The sequence below is a fragment of the Anser cygnoides genome, chromosome 2 (genome assembly GCF_040182565.1).
Source record: "Anser cygnoides isolate HZ-2024a breed goose chromosome 2, Taihu_goose_T2T_genome, whole genome shotgun sequence".
Classification (NCBI taxonomy): domain Eukaryota; kingdom Metazoa; phylum Chordata; class Aves; order Anseriformes; family Anatidae; genus Anser; species Anser cygnoides.
Genome location: NC_089874.1, coordinates 111,595,713 through 111,619,700, shown reverse-complemented (window position 1 = coordinate 111,619,700; position 23,988 = coordinate 111,595,713). Strand labels below are relative to the sequence as shown.

Genomic DNA, 23,988 nt, shown 5'->3' with positions numbered 1-23,988 from the left:
ATCAGAAAGGAATAAAAGCCATGCATAATTATATATTATGCAATTGGTCTGTAAAAGGGGAAAGGTTTCCCAGCAAGAAATATTTCAATAATGTATCAGTCTAGACTAAAAGAAATAATTCTACTTCATGCCGATTTATATTGAAAAGTCATTGGAAAATTAAAGTCACTTTATATTTTGTCCTCTTTTTTTGTTTATTACCATTTTCCTCCTGTTTCTTCTACCCACAGATTTACAGTGCACTTCTGCATAGCTCCTAAACTTACATGAATTTTATCATGTGCAGCTTAAAATAAAGCACATTCCTAAAAGCTTTCTCGAACAGGAATGGATTAAAGGACATATGTGAAATGAAGGATTCATAACAGAACTTTGCTGAAATACAGTGATTTCAAAGCTAAACCCAAAAGCTTCTGCTGCCTAGGCCCTCTGATCTAACTAACATCCTTTGTGGGTGAACAGTGACATGCAAGACTTTTTAATAATTCCATATTAATTTGCAAATCTCCTATCTAGAGAGAACAGAAATGACCAAGAGCAAATCACTGTGATTCACTGTACTTCACTGTACTTATATAATGTGGGACCACAGAATGTATTTTTCTTAAGTCTCAGAATGGATAAACTTCATTCCTCATGGTGTGTCCGTGCACAAAGCATGGCTATGTGGAGTTTGTGCTCGCACCTAATGTTTATATTCACCTTTCCTAGGTTGCTATACCTAGATTGTTATACCTAATTGCAGAGGAGTTTTGGCTGAGGAAAGGGTATGATAAAGTCTGCTGGATGATGAGAGTAGTCATGAACCTTGAGCAACCTCCAGCAAGTTCATGAAAATCCCCACAGACAATAAGACTGCTTTCTCCCTGGACGTTAATGGAGAGACAGAGCAGACACAATTCCTGGCTTCCCCTGAGACAGTCAGGCAGGCTGCTATGGGGAGCTGGAATAAGTATGTTCTGGTCTTCTGGTCTATTCATCACTGATGTCAAGAGTATGACATTCTTAACAAAGATCAAACACCTTCCTCTACAATCTACTTCTCAGATAAGATCTCTGGGAAAAAAATGGGATAGAGGAGGACAAGGAAGGGGAAGAAATTAATGAGGAAAATGCAGCAGTCTTTTGTCTCTAATCACAGATACTAGAAGAGATACAGCTCTTTTTATTTCTATTTTAAAGCTACAGCCTTAGGCATGTTGTACTAAAATTAGGTTATTTTTGGTTCGGTGAACTATGATTCACTATAAATTTTTGCAGAAGACAGACAGAAACAATTGTTGATTTAAATCCACACTATTTTCTTTTATGGATATTATTTATTTTATTGCTTTAGGAAAGCTCTCTATTTTAGAATCATTTAAAAGAAAACACTAATACCCAAACTATCAATTTGTACAATTTTCAAGAGAATTTGGTCTCTTTTGAAAGGATTCAGTGAAATAAAAAATGACATAAAAACATAAATTCATCATTTCTGTTTCATTTCTGACTAAAGCTTTCATAAACAATTTAAGAATGTTCAGTTTTAGTTGTATTTCTCCACAAAATAGTGTGATTCTAAGTGAACTTCAAAATGGAAACCACAGATATGTCTGTTTTCAGACAGTCTTTGTTCTTTTTAATTAAATGTCAGATGCTCTCTGATGAGTTGCAAAGACTAGCTTTCACTAGGGCTAATTTCACATGTGCTATTCATGTTGCGTATATATATATATGTATATATATATATAAAGCTTCTGCAGGCCTAAGTTACAGTTCAGAAAAGTATTCAAAGAACAGACCTATTGTACACACCTGAACACTTTCACTTAATTCTAACAGGCTGAAATACTTTGCAAATTCAAAGGACAGGTAGTAGACCCCCTTTTTGAAATAACATTGAAATACACGGTAAAAATCTACCATTATTCATAAAAGTTCATACCAAAAGTAAGTATGACCAGACACTTGTTAAAATATTTTCCTTAACTGGTGCCTACGAGTGAAGGACAGAAAGAAACAGGAGAAGAAAATGTATGTCTCAATGGAGAGCTCTATATGATGTAGAAGACTGACTTACTTGAGGGTGGTGAGCTCTGTAAGGGATGGCTGTGTGGCCTTAAGATAGCTCTCTCTCCGTGCAGCAATCTTTGGAGATGGCTTCGGACTTGTGTCTGAATCTCCACTGTCATCATCCCCCATGGCTTTGATGTAACTGCCACTACGCATTCGTCGGCAGGGAATCTCATCATCTTTCCCTCGTGGAGTGTATCCAGACCATTCATCTTGAGGAACCTGCAGTTATAAACACAATTCCCTTATTAGTACACTTCTCCCTGGTGTAATTGCACATCAAGATTTGACAGTGCTAAGCTACCACAGAGACATAACAAAAATTCTCATGGGCAGGGGCCCATCCTCAGTACCATTTGACTGTGCATTGTGGTTTTCAGAGGAGGCCCCCCTTCTCTCCTTGTATAGTCACAAATGCCTCTGGAGGTCTGTTATTTTCCAACGGTTATCTGAGAAGTTTCCAGAAAACTCGCTAACACAGGAGCCTCAGATAGGCCTAACACTGAGCTGGATAAATCAGTTTTTCTTTGGTGACTACCATTTTCATTCAAAGGATTCCCAGACAGATTACAGAGTAATCTTGGTTCAGCTCAATGTATCGAATACACATGGCAAGGCAAGATAAAGTATGAATCTCTAAATCACAGTCTTTTCAGATGGAGTATGCACGGCTACGTGTGAATCTGCATCCACCAGAATGATTTTGGTTAAAGATACACTTCAAGTTGGTATGGCTATGTACTAAGAATCACAAAAGTATGTTTGCAACTGCAAAATTATAATAATGTTGCTTCTATAGCATAATTAGTGCAACCGGATTCTCATCAGCTTGCAGGGATCCTCCTTTTGAATTATGTCTGTCTGCGTATCTGAGTCATACAACTCTATTCCTTTTTTTTTTCTTCTTATTCTTAATGTTCATTATTTCTCTTGATCTGAAGCAAGTGCTGTCCATTCTTTGCAATGGAAATCTGGAACACCAAGAATGTGCGTTCACAAGATTTTAGGACATGGCAAGGGACAGTCCAAGAGCACAGTTACCTTGCCCACTCATCCTCTCCCTTGCCTTGCTCTTGGGGCTTCTGACCATCGTAAACCGACACCTGCCCTTCTTCTGTAACAGCAGAAACAACATGAAGTGGAGCAAGGTTCTTGAAATAGCTGTCCTAAAGTTACTTTGCAGATCCCTTACTATTTTATAGCTGCAAAAGCACTTTTTAGTTAAGCATATTTAATGTTAGATGTAAATAAAAGTAGTTACGCATTTCCACTTGTTTGCTACTTTTCTGATTAAACATAGAGTCTCAAATCTGGGTTACTAAAATTTGTCCCACATCTTATAAATGCTAACATCTACCAGGATAATCACAAAACGTCTCTTTTCTATGAAAAGTTTGTTCTTCAACAATATTTAACTTCTGGTGAGTATCTTGTGCGTCCGTTGCTTCATCAACTTCAGCCAACTATTCACATGCCATCCTGTTTAGAAAATCTTAACTTAATTCAAGAATATAAGCACCTTAAGGAAGGAATATATTTCAAAGTCCTTTTTTCTTTCTTTTTTTTTTTAATTGAACAATGGCATGCAGAAATTTGTATTGGTAGGAAGTAATTGAATAACTATACTTAAAAGCACTTGCAATAACCTTCTTCTAGTAAAGGGGAAGACTCTAAGTACTAGAGTATTACAAACTAAGAGTACAAAGCATTTACAGAACCCACTGGAGGAAAAGGGTTGAATATATAGTTCTGATAAATCTCAATTTCAAATAAAGAACATATGCAATGTTTCAATTCTGTGACTTTTAAGTTTATGCCTAGATCGCTAGTCTGGAAAGCTGATGACGTCCTTTTTGGGTGTGTATACCATCTCAATGTGCAAATGAATATAATACTTTCTAGTGGATTTGGTTTTGATTTTTGACATACGGGAGCATCTTACATTCCTCCTCCAGTGCACTTATGACAGACATACAATAAGCTTTTTTCCAGGTTTGATGCTTACATTGCTTCTAGGGCCACAGCATCAGCAACCAGAGAAAATACAATCTTTACTCGTTAACACCCATCATCTACACTTAGGAACCTGCAGCTCCTGCTTGTCAACCTTGACTTTTCAAATGACTTGTACAAGAAAAAAGTTAACAGAGGATTTGTAAAACCAAGCTTTGCTGACATTTTGATTAAATGCTTTCCAATCACTTTTCAGGCAGATATTTAATAGCTAAGAGTATGTAGAGAATCTGTGACTTCTCACAGGACCTGTACTTTAATCTGTTTAATATTTTATTCATTATGCTTTAGTCAAAGATCTGTGATTTTTCTCATTAAAATAAATTAGTGAATTAGTCTTTAATGCACTAAATAAAATATGTTGGTATAACATTAGGGTTTGTGTCTCCAACTGAGCAAAAGTCAGAGGAGTTAAAAGTTACTATAGTCACAGAGCACCCGTAATACAGGCAAGCTGAACACTTGTAGCTTTATTAAATTATAGACATACAGTTAAATTTAGTACTGTAGTTTGTAGCTGCTCTACAGATGAGATATAGCTGCTTTGGGCACCATAACTCTAAAATTCCTGAGTTCTGTAGTCAGTAATCCCATAGAAAAGTACAATACTTTTCATCCCAATGCTTCTCAAAAACGATATAACAGACCAAGTTTTGAAAGCTGGTTGCAATGGATTTGCCACAAAACTTCCTATTTACACATGCAAACACTGCAGATAGACAGGAATGTACTGTGATGAGCTCTGAAAGCTCTAGCTGCACAAATTGCATGAGATGATAAGGATGAAGTCTCCAGTTTGAGCGCTGCTGGCTCTGGGAAGTAGGGCAATTTATGAATAACAGCACACTATCTTTTTAGTAGCTCTTTGGCCTTTTAAACACTCTAGTTGCAGAAAGAAAAGCTGAGCTGTTCACAGAGAGAGCAGGGACAAAGCAGTCTCAGCCACTGCCACAAACCCAGAGGATGTTTTGTGTACCAAAAACTACTTGCATGTGCAAAAGTAAAGAAAATTATACAAATACAACCCAAGTCCCATTACCAAATTACAGTTTTAAGGATAAACCCTATATGGGCCAAGAGGAAAGGATGCCTGTAGTTAGGAAAAACACCCAGAGTTAGAGAACAGCCTAAAAAAGAGAACAGCCTAAAAAATCAACCCAGATTTATAAAATTTCAGTTTACACATTGAGAAAGTCAGAGTGTTTGTACAAACTATCTTACCTGCCTAGGCAAAACTTCAGTAGAAGAGTGTAACAGATATTTGACTACAAAGGTGGGGATATCTACTATTTTGTTTAAACAGTTTGACCAGTTTTATTGCAGATATGTAGATGTTTAAGGCACTTTTTTTTTTCTTTTCTTCCATTAAGGTTTCAGTATTTAAAAGAACAACAGGGGTCCAATTCCCCTCTATTTTATTTCAGTTTCATAGGAGTTGGAAACCCTGATTTCAGAAGATGGAGTAGGAGAAAGCAGTAAGACAGTGTAACTGCTTGAGAGCACTAGTGAGGTAAAGAAATGCTTTAATTTCTTTTTAATTTTTAATTTTCTTTTTAATTTAAGTAGATTTTTGCTTTGGCTATTAACAGTTATAATGCTTTTTATGAAAGGATCTCAGAGCACTGTCTGTTTATTACTTGAGTAAGACAAACAACACTTAAGCTCAACATTTCCTATTATTATAACTATTTTACTGTTTAGAAAATATAAACATAAAATAATGCCAACATTTTTATACTTCTGTGTCTAAATACAAATACCTCAAGCAATACTTGCTAAAAGAAGTGACCTGATTTTCAGAGTTGCTTTCTTTGGTGGCTAATATAAATGGCTGTAGCTGCTTATACCACACAATCCAATTTACTGTACAACAGAAGTGTTTGTATCATGGGAAAGAAGAAAAATATAAAACCCTACCTAGAATACAAATTAGGAAAATAAAATTGGTCACATTATTTCCTGCATTCTTTTTCTATACATGTGATACTGAACATACTGTAGCATATTTCCTTCTGTTGATCTGGAAAATGCTGAGAGAAGTATCTATATGAAACTTTTTTATTTTTTTTTTCAGTTAGGAAGTCTGCCCAAATTTTCCCACTTTGAACTATTGAACTTCACTTGAATGTCCAACATTATAACTTGCAAGGTCACATACTATGCTGCATGCAAGTGCATATGCACAATAACAACTGCCTTGGAGGATTAATGGCATTAAGATTGATATACCTGAGATAAAGCTGTTTCATGCTTTTAAGAAAATCATGTTATCCAATTACCTTGGCAATTTCATTTTTTCACTATCAGAATATCAAGCAGATACATGACTCGTATGATTGTTTCTACTCTCATGAAAGAGGGGGAAGAACTAAACTCAGATCTAACAATGAACATCATTGTTTTTATTAAAATAGGACTATTATTATTCACAGTACTGAAGTAATAGAGATCCTGGAAACATTTAATTCTAGTCTTTAAGATCATATACAATTTTCTTTACACACCTAAAAATCAAGAATGTACTTTAATCATACATAAAAGCCCACTGAAACAGAAAATCATTATTACTTGAAATACATACAAAACATTCAGCAATGGCCTTTGAGCCAGGCAACTTACTGAATTTATGACTTCAGTTCTTCAACATATACCTGGAAATAAAATGTTTGTTACAAGTATGAAAACTAAGTTTGACTATATTTTCTTTCTTCTGATTAAATGGTAGATATAAGATGTTTTTCTAAACAGAACAGACTATATAGATAACACTGCCACCAGCCAACATCTTACCTGGATTCAGCTTCATTTAGTGTATTGGTCACCTATCCTGATGTTTAACTAAACTTATGGCCCTCTGGAAGTGTTTATGCTGCTGTTAGCCAGGCTGAATTGAGTGGTCAATTTTCTTTATTTTTATTTTTTAAATTTATTTTTAATATATACGAAGGAACAGGATTTTTCTAACAGATAATCTAGGATCTTGAATAAAGAAACTAAGCAAACAGGTATACTAGACCCACAGTTTCCAAACATTCATTTCAGCAGCTCACGCTTAGTGGCATGTGAAATAAACCTAGCATGTAAGGACAAAGGTAAAGAAAACATTATTATTTTTTTTTTAATTCAAGCTCTAACAAAAATTAGAATATCTAATATCTCTAGTTTCCTTCCTTTTGCCCAGAATTGTTCTTAACTTACCTTATTGGATGAAATAGCAAACAGACTGTCTCTATAGCAAATTAAGTTCATTATTGATCTCTAGTTTGATTTGGTTTATTGCAGCTGAAAGCATAAAAGCTTCTCCCTGTGCTTTGCCAAAGCAATGTGGATGACTATAGAAGTAAACACAAGGACTGGAAGGGAGTGGCTAACCATTGCTCACAGCAGTAGACTTGTAACTTTAGCTTTCTATTAGTATGCAAATACTTAATGAAATGAAATCACACAACTGAAGAACAATGCTTAATGACTGCTCAGTGCAGATTTTCAAACCCATGCAATTTGGTTTTCTTAGCCGTTATTATGCCTCTTCTGTGTGTTGTTAAGGAAGTTTCAATTGCTATCTTCCACTTACTAAGCCTATTCCTAGCACTCATGAATATTGAATTAATCAGGCCAATAAAGATAAGCAGCATTTCAGTCTATCAACATGCATGTGTTAAGAATCAATGAAGTACACAAAAAAACAAGGCAACCTTGCAAGCCTCGAACAATATATGTTTAGCAAGCTTCAAGAGTTTTCAAAAAGGCAGACAAGAACATTGCTTCCATTTAGGACAAACTTAACAAGTTCAATATCTGCAGTAACTCTTGCTTTAGCTTGTACAATTTCAGCAGTCAGGTTCTATTATAAATTCAATTAATTTAGCTGACTTATCTTCATATTGTTTTACATGAAGAGTATTAATAGCCAGGACAAAGAACCTGCCTGAGATAGAACATTACTGCCTCAATCCTGAGTGCCTGCAACTTGCATCAAACCTGAATGAGCAGTGTGAAGAACTGTAATCTTCCTTCCCGTAATGGTAGTTTGAAAAGGCAGTAGGAGTACTCATGGGGTAAGTCAAGAGACAAACTTCTTCAAGTACTGCTACAGTTTATCATTTTCATTCATTAAAAGGTGCCTTGACCACTAAATTGTGAATCTGATTCAGTCTGTCTTGTGGAGAGGAATTTGTGTCTCCTCCACAGATAGTCCTGACTTGACTAAAAAATCAATTTTCTCCTGCTGTTTTACACATAGAAGTCCAACCGAGAGTGAAGAGGGCCACTTGGACACAATGATTACAGCCAAGGGCCTTGCAACTTTGCCACTCCCAAACATATTCTGCAGAAAGGACGACAAACAGCTGTCACCTCTATTAGCTAAACAAAACAACTGAAGATCGTGGAGCCTCAGTCAAGGCCAGGACCCCAGATTAAAACTACTTCGTTGGTACTCATGTATGTTATTGTTTCTGTGGTAGGGGGCAAACATTAGTCCTCATCTTTCTCTAAACCCTTAAAGCTTTCAGTTTCAGCTGGCTGAAATGAGATATCACTCCTCACCCAGGAAGGACAATGAGAACCTACAGTACAACTGCTAATGTGAATACCAGTCCTTGAAAGGACACTTCCAATGACTGGCAATGGAAAAATGTTCTTTCACTGCTAGATAACTTCCTTGGGGTGAATCAGCACTCTCCCCACTCACTTCAGCTCCTGCATACAGTGACTAGCTAGCATCAAAAGCCAATGCTGTTAAAGGAGATGTCATTTTACCTTTCTTTCACTGCATATAACTACAAGCGCGCTGTCAAGCTGGCAGGAAAATGGCTCGTGGATGGAGAACATGTAGCTGAATCTGAAATCCTTGGAAGAGAAACAGATGTGGTGGAGAGTGTATTTTGAGGGAAACAGCCCTGATGCTGTTTCTGTTGGCTGACTATAACTGGATAATCTCTGATGCTTTGCAAATGTCGCACTCTCACAGGCAATGACTGTAAGTAATGCAGTTAACCTACTATCTCCAGCTGGCTATTAGCTTCAGTCATATTTTAGTATACAATGGCCAGACTTCACTGAGATGTCCACAATCCTTTATTTTGTATTACAACAGTGAAATGTATCTGTGTAAGAAGTCTTTATTCAGCTCTAAGGAAATTTTACTGGTTTCAGAACGTAATAGTATGTCTCAGTAACCCCAAAGTGTCACCTTTGCTCTAGCATCTCAGTGGCTAATCAAGGTCACGGTCTCGACTCTTTTCCACTAGAAACTGAATTGTTAGAGTACAGGAAATCTAGATTTTCTAACAAACTATCAGCAGGCTGGGTTTATGTCAGTAAAGCAAAATCAGTCAGAAATTTATTTGCATGAAAAAATCTGAGACAATTTAAGGTCTCTGGAAGCCTTGGCCTATCAAAGCTGGCACAGTGTCTTATCTAACTTTATGGCACATAGCCTAGCCTTTGGTAAGAGAAATATTTATTTATCAGAAGTCACGTAATCTCTTCACCTTCTACCCAAACAAGACAGTCCATTGCACAAACTCAGGGTAAGCAGATGAAAGGAGAAACCATGTACAACAGACTCATGTTCATGTTTAATTCGTTACTAGACAGAAGCTTAGCTGCGCAACAAGCACAGTGCAGGAGACTTTGCAGAGCTGAGCAGAGACCATTGCCAGCTGCCCCCAGCTCAAACCACTCTTCTGTCACGGTGGTATTCCCCACTCAAGATCTGTGCTACAGATTCCGTTCTTGAAACAAACAAACAAAAAAATCAACAGCTGGATGTAGGAAAAATATTCCTTGTTATTTCGCACTGAATAAGGAAGGCATGTCACCGCTCAGAGCTTTTTTTCCCACTTACTGTGCAAGTCTCCATAAGAAATGTTAGGGATTTTGAACTCTGATACAGATTGAAATGATCTTATTTGCTGGACTGAATTTGTTTTGAAGATTTTGGCAGAGTTTCATGTATTTATTTATTTATTTATTTATTTATTTATTTCCCAGTGAACTTAATGAAAATAATCAGATTAGAACACTCCAGATATTTAAGGTTACAGAAAGGCTCAACTCCAGGTCTGAATCAAGTCTTAACCATGTTTATACCAAAAGGAACTGTAGTAGATAACAACTGCTGGCTTAAGTGCATCCATAACTTTCACAAATGTTTCTTACAATAACAGTTTATGTAACATAGTGTTGCACATGTATGTTGCTAAATCCTCTATTCTGTATGCTAGCAACACGAAAAAGAGATTCAGCGGACAGAATTATGTTCATTAATGAATGCACTGTGAGAACATAGGGATGTTAACAGAATGAACCAAAAGTAATTCTTCAAGTTAATTTAGAAAAAATAATATCAGTGCCAGTATTTTCAATACTAAGAAGTTACAGAATGGTGTTAAAACCAATGGATAGAAAAATGCCAACTTAAGGAGCATGAGCAGATAAAATTGCAGCTAAATGTGAAGTACTGACATTGCCATAGAACAACTCACTTAGTATTTAGGTGGCCTCCATTTCTACATTACTCAGATGCCAAAGGTCAGTTCAGGTTTTAATTAACTGAATGAGAACATCGCAGTTGTTAAGGTGAAATATGTAGCAATATCATTCTCATCATTCTTTCAGCTGACAATTTTTTTAGAAAAGTAAATTAAAGGACTGAGAGGATGAAGAAGATGGCTATACTGAAATATTCTGCTGAGGTTTTCTCCCAGTATCTTGTAGGTAGAAGGTTTGTAGGTAGGCTAAATAACCAATACGTAGGCTTATCAGAATTATATTTATTTATGTATATATATATTTTAAAAAAAAAATATATATATAAAGTTGGTTTTGCTCTATTTATAATTCCAATAGTCCCCAAATTGCATAACTTTATTCATTATTCATGTTAACCATCCCTCAGCACTTTAAAAATGGAAATAAATTAGCTGTACATGAATGGTATTTTTTCAGTTTTAATGTGGCTACTTACTAGTTTATTAAGAAATCATGAACATTTAACAATTTATAAATATTTACATGATTATTCTGTTACCTGGAATACACCCAGAAAATGTTATAACATTTGACATCTTATTTCAAAACTGCTTGTTTAAATGGTTTCACTAGCCTTACTGAGAAATATGCATCATATGAGTTGAGTGAAATACTTCGAAACTTAGACTTGATAATACCTAGTAGATCTGACTGGCAAATCACAGGGGTAATTATACATGCTTCATCTATTTTTAGTTTATATCAGAATATGGGAGAAAAAGGCAGGTCTTCAGATGTATGAAAATATTCATCAGTATTGGTGGACATTAAAACGCAACGTCCATATATATGCAAGGATATATTGAAAGATTAATTTGAATATGGTAGTTGTGACAGAAACACAGACAACACAAGTAAAGAAAAAGTAGAGAACAGCAAAAATGCAGATCAACTTGCCCAGTTAAGCCCAATATAACAGACCTAAGAAATTTCTGTGACATAAAGACAAACACACTGCAATTAACATGCCGCATTAACAAATCACATGAGAGATCCTGATCCTTATTAGCATCCTGATTTGGGATGAGGCCATACCCTGTATCTGGCCACCCACGGACACAGACAACAGAAAGATGCTGGGAATGAGCAGTATATCCTAAGAAACTATGGAAGTGCCTTGTGCCAAGACTGGAAAGCAAGTCACTTTAACTATATCAGTTTCTTAACACTACAGGACACACTGCACATTACAGACAACCTTCCCATAGGAAAATGAGCGCTGTACCAACCGGAGTTGTTCGCCACCAGATCCAGTCTCTGAAAAACCAGGAAATGCTTATCACACCCCGAAACTTGGCTTACAGTTTTTATAGTATTTCCCATATTCTCCCACCAAAGGGTTATTGATGCAAATGCAGAGCTCAGATGACTGCACAGTTGTCCCCACCTACTTCACTTCAGCTTTCCGGAGTAAACTTCCTTCCTCAGCCCTGAATATCTGACACAACTGACTTCAGTCTCATCAAATTGGGTCAGAAGAAAACATATGACTGACCCACATTAGAAGAAAAGAGGAATAATACAAAAAATGTCATCTTTTGTATTCTTCTCCATCTCTTAACAAATGGACTAAGGACTACAGGAATAGTAATTACAGGGAATAATGAAGAGCAAAATTATAATTAGAGACAAACTATGCAGTGTATTTGATACTCTATTAACTTCAACAATCATGAATTCATAGTGAAACAAAAGTGTCAGAAATATCTACCAGTGTATTTAGGCCCTATTGTTTTCAGAAAAAGGTGTCTGCTTATATTTCATGTTCTATACTTTTGCTTAATGTTAATTATTCCAAAGGTGAAGTTACCACAGAAGTGGAAGCCATCCACTGCTTTATAGATTATTCTCTCAAGGCAGGGAAACCATTTTGAAGAAGAATTTTAAGAAAACCACAGGTCCATCTCAATTTCCTTCACATTAGTCCGATTGCAAATCTGGATCAAACAGAAATATTTTTCTTGAAGTAAGAAGCAGCTCAATAAAGGACTTTATCTTTCTACTGTCCAGATCCTTATTTTTGAAAGGAGAAATGGAGAGAAGAGAGAAAAAGAACTCCATCCCTGAAATGCCGCTGAGAGGAAAAGGTTTACTTCACTGTCTTTAAGGAACCAATAACCCTTTCTGAGATAAGAGAAGCACAGAGTGGAGCCAAGCCTTCCTGATTCCTCTCTGCCCTTGAACTCAGAGGCTGGACACCGCACCTTAGCACCTGGGCTGGAAGCAGAGCCTCCCGGGTTAAGGAAAGACTGTGCGATGCGGGAGGACACTGCACTCAGTCCAAATTCCAAGTTATGAGAAATAAGCCCATCTGTAACGTGAACTACTGCCAGCTCCTTTCACAGAATGGTTATGTGGAAAATATCACACTAAGTGAGATAATTGTTTGTTATTTCCATGTCTTTACACTGAGAATTCATCCAGATACTTCAGTGGTAAAAGCTGTTACAAGCAAATATGAACTCTATTTTTCTGTGATCTCCGATAGACTCACAGCTACCAGGACAAAGAAAATGTTTTTGTACCCCAAGTTGGAAAAAACATCACTCCTTTGTTGTATCCAGATACTACCACAAGAACAGTTTTCGTGAGCAAAACAGTTACTTCTTTCAAGGATCAGGGAGTTTATGTCCTGGGCTATAAACAACGACTTAAATTACAAGCGAGTTGATAAGAGCATCTATTTAACATGTAATGAGTTAAATAAAGCAACAAAGAAGCATTGTATTAATTGTTGTCATTATCAGAGTTGTCCAGTACTGTCATGAATTTGCAGCTAAATAGCTTTTATCTCATTTAGTGCATTTCTAATTGTTTTAACAATGTAGGACACCAGCCCTTTGGTACAATGATTAGAAGGTCACCAAGAAAACAACAGATATTCTGAATACTGCTACAGCCCACTGACAGAGTGATACTCTGCTGTTGTTAACGCACATTCATCTGGCAGGACAGCCAAAAGGCCTCAATTATGTTCCATACCCCATTGTGCTGGGCACTGGGGAAACACAAAAGGAAACAAAGTCCAAGCCCTAGAGGGCTTGTAGAATAAAAAGATGAGTGATGCAATGAAGAAGAAGGCAATGGGATGCATTCAGCAATACAGACTCACTTTTTACTATCTATGCCCATGTGATATCTTTTTAAACTGCCAGGAGAGAATAATAATACTGACCTGTTCCCTTAAATATACCCTGTTCTGTATGAGTATTGTTTCCAATGTTAACTGAAATCTGATTCAAATTTTATTTTTTTTAAACAATTTCAATCCAGTTACATTTCTCTGACTTTTACAAACAAGCATACAATTAGAAAAAATGAAATGACATGAAATTGAAATGAAATGGAATGGAATGGAATGAAATGAAATGAAATGAAATGAAATGAAATGAAATGGAATGGAAAACTAAAACAAAACTACGAGTGAGAACATAAACAGTGTGAGAAACACAGTGAGAAATTAGTTATTTTAATTCCTGCCCTTGACAATTGTTGGACATATTTTCATACAGACACAGATAATGCCCTCTAATTCCACTTCAAGGGTCTATTCCCATCAGTTAAACATTGTCTAAAAGTCCCTATGGAGGTGTTCGTTTAAAGCTGATGCTGGCACATTTTTTTTGCTCTTTTCTAGCCATCTGGTCACATACTGAGTTGTCAGCTATTTTATCAAAGCCTGAGAGGAAGATCGAAGAAAGAGTAAACAAAAACATCAACAAAAGAAATCTCAAGGTCCAAAGTAATCACAACAATTGACTCTAAAGGAACAATTTCTTGTCCCTCACAGACAGAAAAAGAGACTTAATACAACAAATCTGAAAAGGTTGTAACCTTAGGCTATTCTGAAACCTCTGTCCCTCCCCAGTCCGTATGCACAGCTGTAAACATACTCTTAGCACTCATATTACCCCCCTGTCCTCACGCCCCACTCTCCCAGCAATTAATAGAAAATACACCGATCCACTTCTTTACATGTAAAGCTTAGAATCCCAGACGATGGCATTCAGAATTATTTTGAATATCATTCAATAATACCTTTTAAGATCAATTTTTAAATGTGTATGCCTCAGTCCTATGCTTTTTCTGCGTACTGACTTAAACAACAGAATGTGAAAGCTGACTGTATCGTTAAAGCACCCATATGAGAAAAGTCCTTACAGTTTCTATACAAATAGACAAGAGTCCCACTACATTAAAATGAAACCAAATTGTCTTAGCAAACCTCTTTTTTCCTCATGGTCTTCTCTCTTCTCTGTGCAACGTTGTTCCATCTTACACATACACTTAGATGTGCCATAAGTGCTCCGTTTAAAGTGCATAAAAGCTATCCACAGCTCTCCTAAGAATGAAACTGTTTTAATATTTTCTGATCCATGTTCCTGCCACAAACATTCACCGGCAGTATGATAGCTCCAAGAGCAGACATCTGATTCTTGACATTTAAAGATACAATACTGGTGAAAAATAGTGACGCTGTATTAACTGCAAACAGCTTGTGAGGGAGTAGGTGATGTACTCCTAAAATGTATAATCAGAACAAGCAATAATTTCAACCTTTTGCTTTTATATTTTTGACTCAAAGCCATGAGAAAGAGGAATAGCCAGATAAACAAATCTGGACACTTTACAATAAGTATTTTATGAGAATTTATATGCTATGACAAAAAGGAAAATAGATTGTTTTCCAGCTGGAGAAAGTATTAAGGTACCTCAAAGTTTCTCAAAAGGGTCTCAAAAGCTTTCATAATAAAATAAGCAGTAAATGAAGGCAAATCCTGAAATTACAGAAATCAAAGAATTTGTATCCTGGTAACATTCATTTAATTGACATTGTAATGCTAACTACAAGCACTACAACATCACATTCTCTATACCCCTACTGTGACTGCCTTATAAATTCAAGAAGTACACAAAAAGGTCTTATTTTTCCCACATGAAAAAATGAAGCCTGTTCCAATATGAACTGTTACTTTGAAATACTGAATGCTGACAAAGAAAGAAAAAAGAAAAAAAGAAAAAAGAAAAAAAGAGAGAAAAAAGAAAAAGAAAAAAGAAATTGAAATCAGAAAAAAAAAAACAGATTTATTTTTAATTTCAGCTGCATTACCCATTGTTTGGTGATTAGAAATCTATCAGGAAAGATGAAATATCAGAGCAAACCTCCATCCCCCACAAACACCTGTGACATGGCAGAGCACAGTTAACAGCAATCAGTTCTCCACACTGTACCTGGAGGTACTGACATGACCGTTCCTGTTGACACGTCTCTGCCTTCACCACTGTCTGGTCCATGTTAACTGATGCTTTCTGGTAAACTTCACGGGCTCTGCTCACGGTTAATGTAGAGGACCAAGAGCTTTTCTTCATTAACTGGGAGTCCAAATTCACAGGCAGGTTTGCACAGGTAGAGCATTTGACATCATTATTGCTTCTGGATGACTTCACAGTATGTTCACTAATAGTGTTATAGGCTTCCATAAAGTATTGGGAAGAAGAACGATCAGGACATCTTCCCATGGTCATGACCCCACTGGGACCATGATAAATGCAAACATCATTGTCCAAGTTGTCATCTGAACTCCACCATCCTGATGCATTGGATCTGGGCTTACCTTCTGATCGCCTTTCTTTACTCTTGCTGCGCTTCCCATACCTCATCGTCTGTGACTCCTCTGGGCTCGCTTTACTCCCATTGACGCTCCCCTTGGATGGTCCCTCCAGTGAATGGGACTTGGTAAAGAGCTTTTGGACAGAATGAACCAGGTGCCGGATCCTCCCTGGGCTGTCACTGCGGTGCTCCATGGCAGTCCGCTTGTACTGCAGAGTATGGTAGCCATCCCGGTTCAGGGGCAGCTGCCGCTCAAACTGGTCCAAAAGGTTTGCAGGAATGCGATTAGTCTTGTTGGCAGTTCCGTGGGGAACCAGAGCACACTCGTCCTTAAGTTCGTGGTGGGAGTTGTAATGTCTCCGAGGAAATGTGCTGCTGGCAATCTGATCGTTGTAGGGCACCATGCACTCTGCCTGAAAAGAGTTCCTTTGAGTGTAGTAAGGGTGGTCTGCAGGATGAGGGTCCACTGGGTTTAACAAATATGGCTTCCTGTCCGGGTGATGTGGCAGACTGTCACACGGAGGGTCACAGGTAACCCCATGATGATGACTACGGCTGCTAGATAATCCCTTCATCGCTGATGCAAAGCAAGTCCCAAAGTCATCTAATACGTATGGCTATGCAACGGGCAGATCTCAGAGAAAGGCCTAAAAAAATGAAATACAGCAGAAGGCATGAGATATTCAAGCGATGAGAGAAAACAACATGCACTTTTAGCATTCATTCTTTCTTATTACAAAAATAATTGGAATAAACCTTCTCTGATTCTTTTTCTCACTTAATCTTTCCCATTCCAATAGTGATACGGGATGCCTAAATAACATACAAGCAAAAAGATTTTGTTTTCAACAGCTAGAACACAGATGCAGGAACATTTTCTGATACTGAATAGTATTGATACCATTGCTGATACCATTGCTTGCTAATACACAGCAAGATAAGTATCACTGTCTGTACTCTAAAACCTCAGTCCTGAAAACATTCATGGACAAGGGCCTTCTATGAGCCCTTAATTGATCGTCTGCATGTTTTCATGACCAAATAAATGCATTAAAAGAGATTACATCCCTAATGGAGTATTTTGGGGTTACTTTAGGCCAAATACAAGGCATGGTGCAATTACAGGAAAATTTTCTCTGGCTTCAGTGCATATCTGTTCATGATTCAAATGCCGTTTTACTTTATCTGTGTTGCCTACCTGGACTGTATCTTGAGACAGTACCAAAACATGATTTCTGTAAGCTCTTTTCAAATTAATAATAAAACAACAATACATTTCACTATCAAAATGAAGCCAGACCAGCTGTTCAATACTGGATTAATTTGGGGTTTTATCTAATGTTTGCTTACCCCTAAATGTAATAAATAAATAAATAAATAAATAAATAAATAAATAAATCCTCCTCTTATAATGCTTGTCTTGACTTTATTTTCCATAATTTTTCAGAGTACTAAGCAGTGTTTAGGTATCCCTTCTCCCTCCGCCATCAAGGAAATTGGTATAGATAACACTCGTACATTGCTTTAACAGTGTAAGGGATTTCAACACCTAATATCCACTTGCAGTTATTTGGCCCTGAAGTTACTTGCAATGTTATAGACTATTGATTACAGCTAGTTGAAAAAGAAAATCTTCATCACATGTGATATACTAAACGCATGGTTTGAAGCCAGATAGCCTCATTTCAGCTCAACCACCAGCAAAAGGCTGGACACAACTGTTACTGCAATCTCTGAGCTATTAATGCATAAATTACAGGGTTTCAGAAGTGCTAAAGCATTCTTGTGGTACTACCTCAGCTCCTGGTGAGCAGACGGGAGACTTTAGAGTATGCCCTGTTGTACTACACACAACTGGAATGAGAGTCACTCAGATACTTTATTCCCTTCCAGAATGGCTAATCAAGTCATACTACCAGAAATGTCAGCCTTAAGATCTTTCCTGGAGTATGAATAGACATGCATTGCAAGAAGCTTTCCCCTTTGTTTTTTCAGTGTTCTCTCAGATACAGTTCGTGTTTTAACAGGTTGTAGACATTGTACCTACTGGCAAATTGGCAACAATTAAGTTTTCTAAAATAGCTTAATTTGATGTCAGTCTGGAAAACCTACTTTACATTTCATCAGAACATATTTCGTATTTTCTCCTGAATCTGTGGTAAGCTTTTTCAATATATTTCAAAGTTAGAGTGGATGTCCTTCATTTCACTCCCCCTCACTGAATTCCTGAAATGCAGAAAATGTTCATTCTCAGAAGACCCTGAATTCTAAAACCAGTTTTCAAAATACCACAAAAGGCACTTGAAATACTCCAAATGCATGAGTTCACTGGCTTACTTGAAGAGGACTAAGGAGCCATGGTCTGAGGCACTTTTAAAAGAAGAAAAACAGTGTATCCAGAGAGCTGGCCTTGTCAATTATACTGTAGTGACAGTACTGTAGTGTAAAATCTGCCAGTTCTAAAGAGTTCGTATATCCCTACCAACTCCTTTAAAAATGCAATCTATTAGACTGTGTAACAGAGAACATCCAAAAGGATGTAGTAGTAAATCCATTACTTGAATCATTGATGATGATCTGATGATGATCTTATGATGGTCATTGATGATTTATTCTTGCTCAATGTGGCTTGACCAAGAATATCCACTCAAGAACAATACCACCAAATGATATAAAGACCAAATCAAAATCCTCCAATCTCTGTTATCTGTGAATAGATATCTACCATACTTGAATGTTTGTGAGAGCAAGGCTTCAGCCAATTAATTTTTATTTCATTCCACTAACAATCATGAAACAGCCCTCAAGATGATTAATCTTGATTATCTTAAGGCTAACAATAGATGAGCGTGCCATATAAGATAAAAATAGTAAAAACTTGCCCCAAAGACATGAGAAAGATGCAGAAGTACAGTTAAGTGGGTCATCCCCAGAACCAGTGATATATTTTCGTTTTTTTGTTATCTGTACGGCTATGAATTTTTCATTTTTTTATGCTGTGGAAAACTAGCATAGATAGACAAGGCCTACCAAAGGATCAATAATTTACAGAATAGTGAAGTCATGACAGGTACAGAGAATGTAATTGAAAAAATAAGAATATGTTGTCTTAATATATTGATGAAGCAGAATGGCTGGGCTGAGGAAACACAAGAAACAACCTGATTTATAGGCAGGGACAGAACAGCTTGGAACATCTTGAAGGCAAAATGAGTTTAAAAGCTGTGGGTATGGTTTGACTGATGAGAGCAGCAATGTTACAAGAGGTGTTTTGGGTGGACTGGCAATATGGATGCTAAGGAGAATGGGCAAGAAGTCTTAAAAAGTGAAAAAGCTTATGAAAAGTGACATTTATCTGCTATAGAGAAAAAAGGATGGGTTTTCCGTAAATTGTGGAGGTATATATAACAAACTTGGCTAAACACTGCTATATGAGCTTGCATGGCATGTAGGATGGTGGAAATGTTTAAGAGAAAAGATAACATTTAGTTCTACACCAATTTTGAATCTGAACTGTCAATGAATCTTCCATGAGGAAGTGCTGGAGAAAAAAGCAGAAAATAGATAGGATGACTTACCCAAAAGGAGTGAGAGGAAAAAACGCAGGGAAAAACACAGAAGATATGCGTTGTAATTCAGAGTAAAAACCATTTATTCCCAACTCTTATGCTGGTGTATGTATTATGAGAGTTTTTCTGCTGCAACCACATGGAAAACCTTTATTGAGGGATAAACCCTGAATTTACCATGTGCTAATTGTGATAAAAGACCATGAGAATTAACTAGATTGTAGCCTTGTTTTACTTCAGTTACAGTACTGCTTTTACAGTACTGAAAGTGGAATGAATTAAAAACAAACAAGAATGTCCCAAGGTGCACCTTGAAGTACAGAAAGAAAAAGTATGATGTGCTCTGCAGTGAAGGAATGAGTGGTGCTTCTCTTAAGTATGTAGTGGGTAATTCTTCTTCACGGAAAAAAATAAAAATAACAGTACCTAAATCATACTCACACCTCAGCCCCACTTTAATATGTTAATATGTTCAAACATTTCTAGCATAAATAAACTTTACTGTCTCATCCAGTTCCATCAGTATTTTTCAAAAAGCATGCATCGTTTTTCTATAATTGTGTTGGCTGAACCTATCAATGAATGTTTAGTGCAATTAACAGCTAGAGACAGGGCTATCTGATCATGTCATGAATAGCTGAAAGGAAGCAAATTTAGACTTTTATTGTATTATTATTTTTTGGCCAAACTAGGAACATTTAATTACTCATGAAATAAGGGAAGATAATTGATGAACATATTGCATACTAATAAACACTGGAAATAGCAATTCTATGGACAACAGACCAAAAACACTTGATGGCATGGAGTAAATGAGATGTTAAATAGATACAGGATTGTGAGGTTGAAGAATGCTTATTACTTTCAGCATTCACATTATGTTTGCTTTTGTTTTCTTGAGGATGCCCCAGGTAAGAAGGATACAAATGTATTCATCCTTGCTGCTAATATGGTGTCCCTAATGCACAACAATTTGTTGGAATCACTTAGTGGACAGAACAATGTATAATTAATTCTAATTCAAAAATTAAAGTGAAAATGCATACAAAATAACAAAACCTGAATGCATAAAGTACGTAAACTTTCACAAATTTTATTTAACTAATCTGTATTGCTTACTTGTGTGTTCCAAATTTATTCATAAAACATGCCTTCAAGAAACATATTCTGTCCTTTAGATATATGTGAAAAATTTTCTCTAATAAAGGACTTGCTGATATGTTATATAGCCCCTCCAATTTTATGTCACAAGACTGAAGAATTACATTTCTTACATTGTCACGGAAAGCTGTGAAAAGCAGTGAGGTAGCAAATGATTTCACTAAAAACATGCATACATAGGTTTATAGAAAGTAAGCAAATAAAACTGGAGAATGTAGCAGGTAGCACTAAATGGATAATTAATAACTCAAAATGACTACTATAATCAAAAATGGTACATGGTCATTAGTGACTTATAAACCTTCATAATTAGAAATTTCTTTTATAGGGTCAATATGAAGAGTCAACACTGATAATTTTATTTCAAAAATCTGAGTATGTTGTAGCAGTTCAAGATTCAGAGCAATGCAAACTGAAATATGGAAAATATGACACAATGTAAAGTATAAGGTCAATAACTACTAAGACAATTGACAGAATGACAATGATATGTATGTCAGTGTGTGTAGCTCAATTAGAAAAAAAAATGAGATATAACAATATACAGAAGGTGGGCAACGTAACTATATTATGTGCAACATGCCAACAGAGAAGTCCTAATTAAACATCATCAGGACCATAGCAGCTTAAGCCTAATATACGTGCTTGTTCAGAAGCTAAGGAGTGAGAGATGTTGGATATTTTTTGTTCTGTGGATGCAGTTCTAAGATACCTTTCAGTGAGTTAGATGACACTTCTGAATCCTCAGCTTTGTGCCAGGCGTGCCAGGTTCAGAAAGCAAAGGGCTGATGCACAGTAGGAAGGCAATATAAACATGTAATGTCCTATATGTATGGCTCTGACTGAGGAAGGCATGTAATCACGTGCACAAATTGAAACACACATTTGGACCATATTGGGACTCATATCTTAGATCACAGTGTTTTTGAAGTGAGAAGACATAAAATATGCATTTTAGCAGTACTATTTGTAGTCATGCTCCCATCTTATGCACTATGGCAAACAAAGAAAGATTCTCATTTCCATATCAAACAACATAGATTCTCAGCATTTGTTTATTTATTTACTCACACACTATGGGATGTTCCCTGGGAAATTCCTTTCCCTCCTTCTCAGACTTTTACAAACACCAGGAATGTATGTTTATGCTGAGAATCAAACTTTCACATGCTCCTCAATTTACAGCGTATCACTTTATCCCAAAGGTCTTGATATTTTGCAGCCATTCTGTATGGCCTTTCTGTTACGTTTCATCACAGTAATGAAAATTTAGACATCAATAAAAGGATACATACTCTAAAAAGCATCTATCCACATATTTTATTAAAGGTGTTCAGAAGAAAATGAGGTTTCACATTATTTTCCTAATCCATTTTGGCATGTAATATGAAAGATACTGTGCCTTGGGTAAAACTCTCAAGAGAATGTCTTCATTTTGCTTCCCTTTCAGCAGTCACACCAGGCAACCGATACTTACAATATAATTTAATTTTGAACAGGAGAAGGGGAATCATCAAGAGAAATGTTTTGAGCACTAACATAAACATTCTAACAGTAAGTGGGAGTAACAGGAAAAAAATGTAACTGAACTCTAGGTGATCTCAGAGAAGTTCCATGAGAATTGTATCCATAAAGAAAAAACAAGAAACAGCCTCCCTCCCAAAAGATTTAATAAATAATAATAATAAAAGAATTCTGTCTGCATCTAACACTCTTTAGTTTGCATATACTTGTGGTGATAAGTTTCACATTTACATCTGATGACTGTTTTCATCCATGTGCTTTTGATGAGAAGCTGTGGTGGTCAGTAACAGGGTATTATGTGCCTCGAAGGTCTAGGCTTGGGTTTCTTTTCTTCATCTCTGTGGCTAATAGTAAGTTGATTCTTCACTGGGAGTGTCACAAAAACTGTAGTCATTAAAGAAACCTAGCGTGTAATTAATCTCTGAGTCATATCTAAATACATTACAAGGTCTGCAAGAATTTCGGCAGCAATTTGTCAGCAACATTTTGACACAGACTGATTTTTTTCAATCCTGCTAGAAGTGTGACTGGCAATAGGCAGGATTGCATGCAAAAATCTTGGCTCTTCAAATTGAAATATTCAACTGTGATCATCTGCTCTTCCACTCTCCTCATTTGCACACACAATTAACAGTTAGCTTCTTGGAAATTCTGATCTGCTCCAAAGAGTAATATACTATGTAATTAGACTGCTCATGCATTTTCTGCCACATAGGACACAGAGTTGCTCTGACACACTAAGGTACAGCACATTGGTTGGAGAATCTGTGGTGAATTCCACCATGAATTCAGAACTGCCAGTCAATATTTTCTCAGAAAGAAGACAATGAGGAGATTATGTCTGTGTAATATGCATGTAAGAGTATTATATGTATATATTAAACCAAATCATTTGATAAATGGCATATAAGCAGTATTGAACATATATATATGTTTAGATATTGCATTTTATTGTCCTCATTCTGCAGGATGATTAAAGTTATGACCTTAAGCTTTTTTATTTTAATTTATTATTATTATTATTTTTAAGCAGTATCTACACTGAGTTTCCAGAATGCTCTTTGGGCTGGGAAAACAGGGAAAGAGGATGAAAAGGAAGATACTCCAAAATTTGGAACTAAGTTGTCATATACATACCTGGGTTACTCTCTTTTGGGTAACACATAAGTTTGTGTTACTGTCACACATAAGTTTGCAACTCTAGAGACCTTTTACTTGCTTTCCTCATAGAAGATTTCTTAAAGTGAAAGGACTACAGTCATTACTTTCTAGCAATTACAGAAATCAATGTGATTTAGCATGTTGCTCAGGATATCTGAGGATTGCAAAAGGATACAAGTGGCCGGGACATGCCACATATTTCTACAGTACTGATGACCCCTAAAAATAGAGGGGCTATCACAGGGGCAAAAAAACCATACAGAATTAAATAAGTGATACACATATGGAGATTACAGATATATAGATCCCTGCACACCAGTCACTTATGTATGCTGAAGGCTCAATTTTTTCTAGTTG

The 23,988-nt window shown here is 36.5% G+C and overlaps 1 protein-coding gene and 1 long non-coding RNA gene across 10 annotated transcripts in view; one reads left to right on the top strand and one right to left on the bottom strand.

The window, feature by feature from the left end:
• DLGAP1 (DLG associated protein 1) overlaps positions 1–23,988 on the bottom strand; it is a 413,506-nt gene that overhangs the window by 121,591 nt on the left and 267,927 nt on the right. For 5 of the 9 annotated variants that reach the window (XM_066992807.1, XM_066992808.1, XM_066992810.1 and 2 more), the window contains 2 exons: positions 15,838–16,863; positions 2,063–2,277 (listed from right to left, as the gene is read on the bottom strand). In XM_066992807.1, the coding sequence (XP_066848908.1) occupies positions 2,063–2,277; positions 15,838–16,791 (1,169 nt within the window). In that variant the 5' untranslated portion in view covers positions 16,792–16,863. Of the gene's footprint in view, positions 1–2,062; positions 2,278–2,408; positions 2,696–7,266; positions 7,333–14,830; positions 15,723–15,837; positions 17,384–23,988 lie in introns of those variants that run through there. The other 4 variants (XM_066992812.1, XM_013179429.3, XM_048058074.2 and 1 more) reach the window with 4 other exon arrangements.
• Positions 4,743–8,406, top strand: LOC136790169 (uncharacterized). Its single transcript, XR_010829629.1, has 3 exons — positions 4,743–5,578; positions 7,968–8,126; positions 8,312–8,406. It is a non-coding gene; the product is annotated as an uncharacterized lncRNA (long non-coding RNA).